General features: G+C 42.8%; 2 protein-coding genes across 3 annotated transcripts; one reads left to right on the forward strand and one right to left on the reverse strand.

Moving 5' to 3' along the window:
- Window positions 1-8: 8 nt before the first annotated feature.
- Window positions 9-4,782, reverse strand: rpp40 (ribonuclease P/MRP 40 subunit). 2 transcript variants are annotated; one of them, XM_026361365.1, is made up of 8 exons: window positions 4,639-4,782; window positions 2,759-2,903; window positions 2,603-2,671; window positions 2,384-2,479; window positions 1,972-2,094; window positions 1,182-1,347; window positions 963-1,103; window positions 9-775 (listed from the first exon to the last, which is right to left on the reverse strand). In XM_026361365.1, the coding sequence occupies exons 1-8, from the start codon at window positions 4,753-4,755 to the stop codon at window positions 577-579; spliced, it is 1,056 nt and encodes a 351-aa protein (XP_026217150.1). In that variant the 5' UTR covers window positions 4,756-4,782; the 3' UTR covers window positions 9-576. The 2 variants fall into 2 exon arrangements, with proteins under 2 accessions (XP_026217150.1, XP_026217151.1); XM_026361366.1 differs by having other exon boundaries at window positions 578-775; window positions 963-1,053.
- A 297-nt stretch (window positions 4,783-5,079) lies between these two features.
- On the forward strand, window positions 5,080-10,798 carry riok1 (RIO kinase 1 (yeast)). The gene is made up of 17 exons (XM_026361364.1): window positions 5,080-5,218; window positions 5,813-6,014; window positions 6,099-6,189; window positions 6,694-6,763; window positions 6,854-6,896; window positions 7,010-7,102; window positions 7,486-7,598; window positions 7,876-7,956; window positions 8,082-8,168; window positions 8,252-8,389; window positions 9,179-9,282; window positions 9,379-9,485; window positions 9,605-9,670; window positions 9,754-9,870; window positions 10,142-10,195; window positions 10,290-10,406; window positions 10,488-10,798. Exons 1-17 carry the CDS (start codon window positions 5,166-5,168, stop codon window positions 10,596-10,598), a joined length of 1,647 nt encoding a protein of 548 aa, XP_026217149.1. The 5' UTR covers window positions 5,080-5,165; the 3' UTR covers window positions 10,599-10,798.
- Window positions 10,799-10,803: the final 5 nt, after the last annotated feature.

The raw sequence follows: 10,803 nt of genomic DNA on the forward strand, positions 1-10,803 counted from the left end.
TTCAGGGAATTTTTGATTTGAACAAAGTAAAAAACAAAACAAAAAAAAACATTGGAACTTGTTTCTAAAAAAACTGAAATAGTTTATTTAGGGGTCTGTCTGGGGTCCGATTATTTACTGATGTCATTTGTCCATCTGATCCTAAAACTTTTAAAGTTTAAACCCAGCAACAGCAGAAGAAAGACCTCAGATGCAAACACATGCATCTGAGCTTCACTTTAACTGGACTAAACCAGAAGCAGCCAGTGCAACTACAGAGGAAATATTTTACTGCTGCATTTCCACTGAAACCAAAAACTTTATCAGTTTCTTGTTATTACCAGTTGCTGCAATAACCATTATTCTACTTTTGAGAAACTGTTGTTCAGTCCATAAGCTTTGATATGGACAAAACCAATGTCGCTGTTTAAAACTAAAAAAAGTTTTAGAAAAGATCCATCACTGAACCATAAATAATAACATATGTGATCACATAGCCTTGTTAATGCGTGATCAGGATGTGTGTTCAAAACCTTTAATTTGCACCAAAGTTCAGCTTCAAGAGAAGCATTTTAGATTCTGGACCTTTAGGCGTGGTCATGGTGGACAGGTGTCATGTGCTCCTGTAGCCAGGTGGATGTGGTAGGTGTGGTCGTGGAACATCAGCAGGGTGTAAAAGTTCTCTCCCCCTCTCAGGACGCCATGTTCCCTATCCCCCCATGATACTGGGCTATCAACAAAACCGTGAACCGTCAGGGACGTCCAGCACTCCAGCCGAGACCGCTCTAGGTAACACCTGCAGGACAGGTGAGAAGTGAGGAAGTAACGTGTGTTTACGTGATTACACATCACTACTATTTAAGGGAACTAAATAAAACGAGTGTTAAACATCAAATGGCAGCAAAAGAAGACAAATCGTGACATCTTTGACAGTAAGAGACTTAGGTGTGTCACTCTCCTCAGGTACGAGGTGTTAGTCTGACCTGAGCTCCTGAACGAGGTGGTGCACATCCTGAGGAAGCAGCAGTCCACAGATCGAGACTCTCAGAGCTTGACTCAGTGTTGTCTTTGGTTCCGGACAGACCAGTGAAGACAAGAAGTTGCTGGAGGAGTTCTCACTTAAACTTAAAGAGGAAGAGTCTTCACACAGGTGTGACAGGTGCAGCTGTTAACAGAACAGGTAAAAAGAGTCCGGTCATCACCTGCTGACATCGGTGTGCACGGCTCCAAGCCACTCCAGGAAGCTGTGGGGGTCACATGACTGCGGCTCGGGACAGGATAGGTGTGTCAGAGATTGAGTGCTAATCTCAGGTGTGTGCTCTGACCAATCACAATGAGACAGAAGTGGCTGCAGAGATGCTCCGCCCCCTACAAAAAGTAGCAGAGGATTATGGGTGATATACAGGTGGGGAACAGTGACTCAGAGCAGATCCATGTTGCACCCAGAATCTGGACTTCAGAGAAACAGACCAATTCAATTCAATTCAATTCAATTCAATTCAATTCAGTTTTATTTGTATAGCGCCAATTCACAACAGAAGTTATCTGAAGGCACTTTACAGTGTTTAAGGCCGAGGACACCTGTAGAAAAGTACAGAGAGGAGGAAACACAACTACAGGAGAGAGAAGACACAAAGTTAATGACATGAAATGGTAGAATTAGAATGGATAGAGGAGAAAGGAGAGAGGAGAGGAGCTCAGTGTATCAGTAGACTAACCTATAGCAGCAGAACTAAGAGATGGTTCAGAGTCAGAATCTACATGCAAATGTAATTAACTGGTAACTAGAGACTTTGACTGAAGCTGAAATTTCCCAAAAAAAAAAAAAAAAAAAAAAAACTCCAATGATGACTTTACCAAAATGTCACAACAGAAGGGAACGTTTGGACCCTGACGTTTCTGATCTGGATTCAAACTCTAAGTGAGACCAGATTTCAGTCTGAGACCAGCTAAGAACTTTTCACCTGGACGATGGCCTATTGTGACTCTCACCTGGATGATGTGACAACAGAAAGTCCATCTGCAGGGAAAGTCGTGATGTCAGACCTGTGAGGAGTCTGAGGTAGCCCCGCCCCCCCGGTGCCATGCTGCTGTCAGTCAGGTCGATGGTCACTACTGCAGAATAAGTACACACAAATACAATAACAGTACTGCAACGTTTTATATTCAGGAAGCATCAGACGTCATTTATCACACAGCTTCATGTCTCTGAGCTCATACGAGTCACATCCTGACTGAACACAGGGGAAAAGCAGAAAGAGGATCTCAGAAACAAGATTCAACCTGATTCTAAAAGAAATCGGGTCTAAGACCAGAACCTGCTTTAAAGGTTCAGGATGTCTTTTTGATGACGACCCGCCTGAAACTTTGTGACTGAGGAGCAGGAATAAAAACTGGATCAGACCAAATCTGTTCTTGGTTCTGTTGCCGAATGTGGACGGTTTCCCCTCAAAACCCAGAACCTGGAAGGAGTCTTTGTCCAGAGACAGAACCAGACGACCTAAACACAGACGCAGAAGATGTCAGCAGACTGGCTGAGTACAGGTGTACACAGGTGTAATGTAACTGATGACATCACATCTTCTTCATCATCAACATTGAGGAGGAGGAGCAGAGATTTTACCATTTGGCATCAGAGCGACACAGTTGTCTTCATCTATCCTGGTTCTGTACGACAGACCATACACGCTACCTGCAACACACACAACCAGGGTGTTTGTATAAAGGTGTGTGCTGGAGTATAGAAGTGTGTGCTGGTATATTATGTTACAAATGTTACCTTGGTACACAGCGGTTTCCAGAAACTCTTTGTCTAGCAGCTTGTGCAGCGGCAGATTCCTCACCAGATAGAAACGGCTGAAACTGGTCAACACAGATTCCAGGTGAGGGGGGGTGGAGCTACACTCAGGTAGCAGCACAGACACCTGAACAGGTAAAACAATTCAAGGTAAAACTCTGATTGGACCTTAGTGATATTATTTTTCATGTTGTTCTACAAACTCATCAACAGTGACATTCACCAGTCTCTTTGGTAAAGAACTCAGGTTTTAGTCAGAGTCTTTCAAAGTTATAATACTATTGATGTATTTGAATGATCTATATATACTGCAACTACTAGGACAAGCACCAAACTAGGACAGGAGAGCTACTGAATAAGTAAGGGTTGTTTGAAATTTGTTTGTTGGTTTCAGAGGTAGGTGAATTTCTGTCATTTCTCTCAAGTCTGCTGATTTAGCATGTCTGTTAGTCTGTTTCAATGTTGCAGTCTTACATCTCATGAAACAGAAATTTTTGCTTGCCTTGTTCCTCACTTGTAAGTTGCTGTTTGTTTCTCACCAAAGTATGAAACAAATCAGTCTTTTGATCATGCTGTCTGAGCTGCTCAGGAACTGTCACCTGGGTGTGAAATCCTGCGGTAAACTCCTGCAAACCCACATCCCAGGAAGAATGGGCAAAGATTTCAGTCTCTAGATGTGCAAAGCTGGTGGAGACATTTGTGGGTTCCACAAAGTATTGACTTTCTACTTCACAATTGTATGCCACTTTGTGTTGGTCTTTCACATAACATTTCAATAAAATATATTTATGGTTGTGGTGATAATGTGAGAAAATGTGGAAAAGTTCAAGGGGTATGAATACTTTTACAAGCCACTGTATGTTGCCAGTGGGTGATGTCATCAGGACACTTGACATGTATTTGGACCAGTGTCTTGATGTCGGGTCGGTCACCAAATCTTTATCCTCTTAACAAATATTGCTAAGGTGCGACAGAGCAAGACTAATGCACGTCTTTTTATCCAGCAGATTGGAATACTGTAATGCTCTCCTTTCTGATCCGCCCTAAAACATTATCAATCAGCTACTTCTGATCCACAACTCTCCTACCCAAGACCTGAAGTTGCCAGTCAGTTTCCTTATTGATTATTGAATACTTTTACTTATTTTTAAGCACTTTTTGTCCTAGCACTGGCCGGTCTGTTTAACACGATTTCAGTGTATGAACAACAGTATGTTCTTTCAGATCCTCTAGAACTTCTATATCCTTATTTTTCCTTCACCAGGTCCACAGTGTCGTTGTGGAAGTATTTTACAGTCCACTGAGGTAAAGTTCACGTTTGACCTTTGTTAATTTAATCGGTGGAACGACCTACCGACCTGTGCAAGCTATCTAATCTTAATTTTCAAAAACCTGCTAAAAAACTCACCCACAACTTTCTCTGCACTAAAAAAAAATCTTGCACTTACCCTTAATGAAACAGAAACAATTATTCCTAGAGCCTTTTCCCTTAAAGGGCGCTTTCACAAATGCTATAAATTAAACGAAGTGGCTACGCTACCTGAATAAATGTACTTATACAAAATACGCTTTTACAAAGGACCGCCGTGTTTTCGATGTATACTTTTATTTAGAAATTGAGTTCCTAGAACGTGTAAACAGTTGCATGCTAATCGCTAACTCAGCTCACTGACCTGTTGTTAACACTAGGTAAAGTTAAAGTTAGTTAAATTTAGTTAAAGTTAGTTAAATTTAGTTAAAGTTAGTTAGCATTAGTTAAAGTTAGTTAGCATTAGTTGCCTCCGTCACTGACACAGCCATTGTAACGTTGATCTCAGTGCTAAGCCAAAGACCAGACGTCGCAAACATGCTAACGGCGTCACCTTGTAGTTGAAGTGCAGCTGCTCCACCTCAGAATTGATCCGATTCTTTTCGTCCAGGAAGCTCGACCGTTCCCAGACCAGAATGGATCGAGGGGTCTGGTCCAAATCCACAGACATACTAATTAAAACTTTATTTAACTTGACTGAACTGTTCGGTGAGAGGAGGGGGCTAATTGAGCTAACGGCTAACGCGCTCCAGGACACTTCCTGTGATGGGTTTTCTATCTAAGCGCTGAAAAAAAAAAGGAAAAAAATTATAATTACAGAATACAAATTATTTAAATCACGAAGCGACCGAATGGAAAACTCCTTTTTTTACTGACTGCTTTACTGCTGTTTATATGCAGCATTAAAACTGACTTTGACAGACCCTCTCCTCTCGCCGTAGTGACGTGTTCAGACCCGGTAGTGGAGAGAACACGCTGCGCATAGAGTCCACATCTAGCTAAGCCAGTCCGGATCATCGGGACTGGTTTCACATTCTGGTTTTAGTTTCTGCTTTACCTGAGTCTGCGTACTGTAACGTCATGTCGGAGGTCAGGTGTGTACCTGGTCAGTTTGATGACGCAGAGGAGGACATGTAAGTAGGCCCGGGTCTTCGTGGTTCCCCTGAGGTCAAAATGTGGTTTATGGGAACCAGATATTTCAACATGACGGTATTAACATGTATGTGAATAGATACGTGTGTGTTTATAAGAACCGGGACATGGAGAAGTACTTCAAGTATAACAGTGTACAAAAGTATCATCAACGGAGAGTATCTGAAGTAAAAGTACTGTGTGACAGTAGGATAAAAATATGTGAACGCAGTTTAGATTAAAAACTAAACCAAAAAGGAAACCGGTCTGAAGCTGAAGATCAACATTAGTTAAGTACAATTGTTACTAAGTGAAGATCCAGAATCCCTTGAGCACGGTGGAGTTAGTTCCAGTAGCCCCAGGTCTACCTGCAGCAGACCAGTGTCTCCTTTCACCCGTAACAGGTGCATTGTGAACACGTCGTCATCAATTGTTTTAGTCAAGCTTTAGGTTTCTAGAGAATCTAATGTGGTTTTGTTTAGTCTGAGACTAAGTTAAGGTAGGGCTCGTTATTTAACTGTGGTCCGGGTCCAGGTCCAGATCAGCAATGGTGAAAGTCAGTTTGTGACTTATGAGGTTTTCCTTTTTCTATACAGCAGCCAATCAGAAGAGTCGTCTGTCCTTTGTCAGGTCAGTGACATCACTCTGCAGCCTTCGTCGCACCAGGAGGAAGAAGAAGAAGAGGAGGAGGAGGAGGAGGATGATGATGATGATGGTGATGATGATGATGAAGAGTGGGCCTGGCGATCATCAGGAAGGGATCTGACAAAGAGATACAACAGGACTCTGAACTGTCAGGTGTGATCGATTGGATCAATCTGATTATTGGTTATTGATGAATCAGCTGTTTGATTCTGGCTCTGATTGGTTGTTTGTTTTCAGTCCAACAGACAGAATCCGTCCAATCAGATGCTGCCGTCCTCGACTCCCTCTGACAAAGCTCTTAGGAAATATGAACACAAGATCAACCTGGGTAACTACAAACCTAAACATGGAGCTGGTTCTGACCTGGACCCACACAGAGGCAGATGGGTCTGTGTTTGTTTCCAGCTTGTTGTGCAGATTCTGGACTTTCCTCGTTGTAGCACGAAACCAACACAGACTGCTGCATGCATGAAGACCATGTCAAACAGCTGAAGTTCTAGGACAGCAGCGTTGTTTGTTCGGCTTCAGCAGCAGCTGTTATGGAGCTACAGATATTTAGAACGTTGTAGGACAGTTTCTGAGCAATTAACAAGTAAATGTTGCTGATGAAGACCAGGTCAAAAAGTCAGTAAGTGGACTTTGACTAAGGCTGAATAATTTCTCTGCATCTCACAATTGAATTATTCACATGTAAAAAAAACTACAAACAAGCGAGAATCAGTCACTTGAGTTTTAACTGTTCATAACCTTTTTTCTGGGTGTTGGTGGACGTCCAGATCTGGCACAGGTTCTGGTTTTTGGTTTGTCATTGAACTTGTTTGTTTTGTTCCAGACGAACTGAACTATGCCGACTCGGTGATCAACAAAGTAACAACGATGCAGAAACAGAAAGACGCTGACACGTACCTCTAATTTTACCTGATTTTACCTGATTTTACGTCACAAGTCATGTGACATGACACTTGTTTTCTGAATGGTTGCTCTGTCTGCAGGTACAGAGTAAAGGACAAATCAGATCGAGCCACAGTTGAGCAGGTGAGCTTCTATTTAGAAAAGGTCTGACAGGATGTGAAGAGCAGGATAAAAACTAGAAGATTAAATCAGAGGATCAATAATCACTGATAGATCAATTGTTTCTTTTTCTACAGGTTTTAGATCCTCGGACTCGAATGATTCTGTTTAAGATGCTGAGTCGGGGAGTGATCAGTGAAATCAACGGCTGCATCAGCACAGGAAAGGAGGTTAGACATCAGCAATACTCTGATCGGTACAGATCAGAATATTGATCGGTACACGTACTTCCCACTGTCTGTGATGTGATTGCTCAACTGTCTGCTGCGTTCTTCTCACCTGCTGAGTTCTTTCTCACAGAACCGTACATAACAATTGTTTTGAGTCAATTCAATTCAATTCAATTTTATTTGTAGAGCGCATTTTACAATTGACATTGTCACAAAGCAGCTTTACACAACCAAAGAACAGTACATGAACAGTGTATGTGTATGAGTCATAATAATGTGATTGTCCCTGATGAGCAATCAGGATTGAGTCACAAATTAACGCAGGAGGAACCAGAAGTATAACCACAGAGCAACAGTAGAGTGTGGTCTGATGTGTTTTACAGGCTAATGTTTATCACGCCAGCACCTCAGCGGGAGACAGCAGAGCCATCAAGATCTACAAGACCTCGATCCTGCTGTTCAAAGATCGTGACAAATACGTCAGTGGAGAGTTCAGGTGAGTCCCACCACAGAAGAAGAACACAGGTCAGTCCCACCACAGAAGAAGAACACAGGTCAGTCCCACCACAGAAGAAGAACACAGGTCAGTCCCACCACAGAAGAAGAACACAGGTCAGTCCCAAAACAGAAGAATTCAGGTTGACTGTGTACACTTCCTGTAGTTTTCACAATAAAACAAAAACAAAGCAGATCTGTCTGTTTCACATTAGCAGTTTTCATCAGTCGCTGTTACTGATCTGTGGGATCTGTGTTGTTCTTGGGATGTTCTACAGGTTCCGTCATGGTTACTGCAAAGGAAACCCCAGAAAGATGGTGAGAACCTGGGCAGAGAAGGAGATGAGGAACCTTATCAGGTCAGAACTTGTAATTACATTGTTATAAAAACCCTTTAGAACCTGGTTTGTCCATCACATAGAACCCAGGTAGGACCTGATCTCATAGGCAGAACCCAGTACCAGACTGTGTGGGCTTGTTTCAGGCTGCAGACAGCAGGAATTCCAAGTCCAGAACCTCTCCTTCTCAGAAGTCATGTTCTGCTGATGGGTTTTATTGGAAAAGACAACATGTAAGAACCAATCAGTTATTGATCAGTTCTGTGTACAGGCTGACAATTGCGTTTCTTGTATTGATCACGTGTTGCTTGACCAGGCCAGCTCCGCTGCTGAAGAATGCGTTGTTGTCGGAGTCAAAGTCCCGAGAACTCTACCTGCAGGTTGTACAGAACATGAGGAAAATGTTTCAAGACGCCCGACTTGTCCACGCTGACCTCAGCGAGTTCAACATGTTGTAAGAGACCACGCCCATCACACACAAACCTTCAAAATAAAGGTCCTCTGAAAATGACACGTTCTAAGTGTTTCACATGGGTCAATTTCATGTCTGAGAGTCCAGGACAGAGGGAGGTCCAAGACAGGTTTAGCCTAGCTTAGTACAAAGACTGAAACAACCTCCTTCAGTCTTATGTACATTTACATTTAGTTATTTATCCAAAGTGACTTACAAGTGAGGAACAAAGCAAATTAGCAATTATCTAAGTTAAGAAGACGAACTTTAGAGTAAAGTGCTCTAGAAAGAGTTGTTTCAGTTTCACGAGGTATAAGTGCAAGCTTTTTTGTTTGTTTGTTTGTTTTAAGAGCAGAGGAAGATTTGGAAGAGTTGAGAGAGAATTGAGACTGAGGCAGCTGAGCGTGCAGAGGTGGGTAGATCGTTCCACCATCGTGGAACCACAGAGCTAAAAAATTAAGTCTGGAATATTTTGAGGTGAGGTGAGGGGACCACAGAGTCCAGTGAGCGAGAGGGATTATAGACCTGGATGAGGAAGTTCAGGTAGGCCGTTGAGTTGACCACTCTGTAGGTAAGAGTCAGGACTTTGAACCTGCTGCAGGAAGTCGGTGCAGAGATCCGAAAAGTGATGTAACATTATTTACATGCACAGTGTTATTTGTGATTTGCAAAAATGAAATATTTCAACCAGCAGTTGCGTCTCTGTTGCAGTTGTTGGTCTGACCTTTGTTTTAACTCTAAGTTGATGTGAGAGTTCAGCAGCCAGTTACCTCTGTCCTCACCTGTCTGCAGGTATCACAATGGAGATGCATACATCATCGATGTGTCACAGTCAGTGGAACACGATCATCCTCATGCTCTGGAGTTCCTCAGAAAGGACTGCAGCAACGTCAACGGTGAGATGCTGCCGGATGTTTCTACAGTGTTTATTTAAATGTATTAATTTATTAAATCTGCATGTCTTCACATAATGTCTGTTCTCTGTTTTCCAGAGTTCTTTGTGAAACACAGTGTGGCAGTGATGACGGTCAGAGAGCTGTTTGACTTCATCACTGATCCGTCGATTACCTGCAACAACATCGATCAGTACCTGGACAAGGTCTGAACCCTTCACATGACTGAAAAATCGTTTATTCATAAGGAAGCACACAAAACAGGCTAACAGGAAAATCACAACAGTTTGTGTGTTTGTTTTTATGTTTTTGATTGGTCGCCCAGGCCATGGTGATCGCAGCGGAGCGGACATCGGAGCAACGATCAGATCAGGACCGAGTGGACGAGGAGGTGAAAACCCAACAAACACAAACGTAATAAGCTGTGACCAAGTCCGTCTGACCTTTGACCTCTCTGTTTGAACCCCTCTTCAGGTGTTTAAGAAGGCCTACATCCCCCGCACTCTGACCGATGTGAGCCACTATGAGCGAGACGTCGACCTGATGAGAACGAAGGAGGAAGAGTCGTCCATCAGTGGACACGACGATAACGTAAGAAAGATTTGAGACGTGAATGTCCTGTTCTTTTGTTCTGGTGGTTCTGGTTGGACGGGGGGGTCCTTGTTAATTTAGGGGAGTTTTCTGCTTTTTATTGGAGACATAACAGGAACTTAAAGAAAGACAGTAAAGACAAGTCAAGACAGTATGTCACTCTATTGGTTTGATGGTTGTTAATAAAGTTTTGTGATACATCTGGTTGAAGATACAACTAATGATGATGATGATGACGATGATGATAATGATGGTGTTTCTGTATTTTCAGATTCTGTATCAGACTCTGACGGGACTGAAGAAGGACCTGTCGGGAGTTCAGGCGGTACGATCACCTCTCTCCTGCTTAGTTTAGTTTAGCTTAGCCTAGCTTATCTTAGCTAAGCCTAGCTTAACTCAGGCTGACCGTATCTCCACAGGTTCCTGCTCTCCTCGAGGATGACTGCTCATCGTCAGAGGAAGAGGAGGATGAGGAGGAGAATGACGAACAGGAAGCTGAGCAGGAGCAGAGTGAGGAAGCCCCGATGGACAAAAAGGTTTTTGTCTCTCTCTGTTGTTAAGCTCTGAAATATGACAATGCGAAGAGTCGCTGATGGTTCATGTTGTCTTTGCTTCAGGAGAGGAAGAAGATGGTGAAGGAAGCTCAGAGAGAAAAACGAAAAACTAAAGTCCCCAAATACGTGAAGAAGAGAAAGGAGAAGGTGGCTAAGATGAAGAAGGGCAGATAACAAGGACCCCTCAGAAATTACTCATGGTTTAGTCAGAGCTGACATTTTGATTCCAGAGCTCCAAAGCAAACACAGGTGATCTCACCTTGGGACCTGGCTCAGGACTGCCAGGTCCTGGACTCCAGTAGATCACCCAGACAAACAGTCAAAGGGGTCATTCGACCTCGGTTAAAACTAAATAAAATCAAGTTTACACTTAACCTTC

The sequence above is a fragment of the Anabas testudineus genome, chromosome 17, assembly GCF_900324465.2.
Source record: "Anabas testudineus chromosome 17, fAnaTes1.2, whole genome shotgun sequence".
NCBI classification, from domain to species: Eukaryota; Metazoa; Chordata; class Actinopteri; order Anabantiformes; family Anabantidae; genus Anabas; species Anabas testudineus.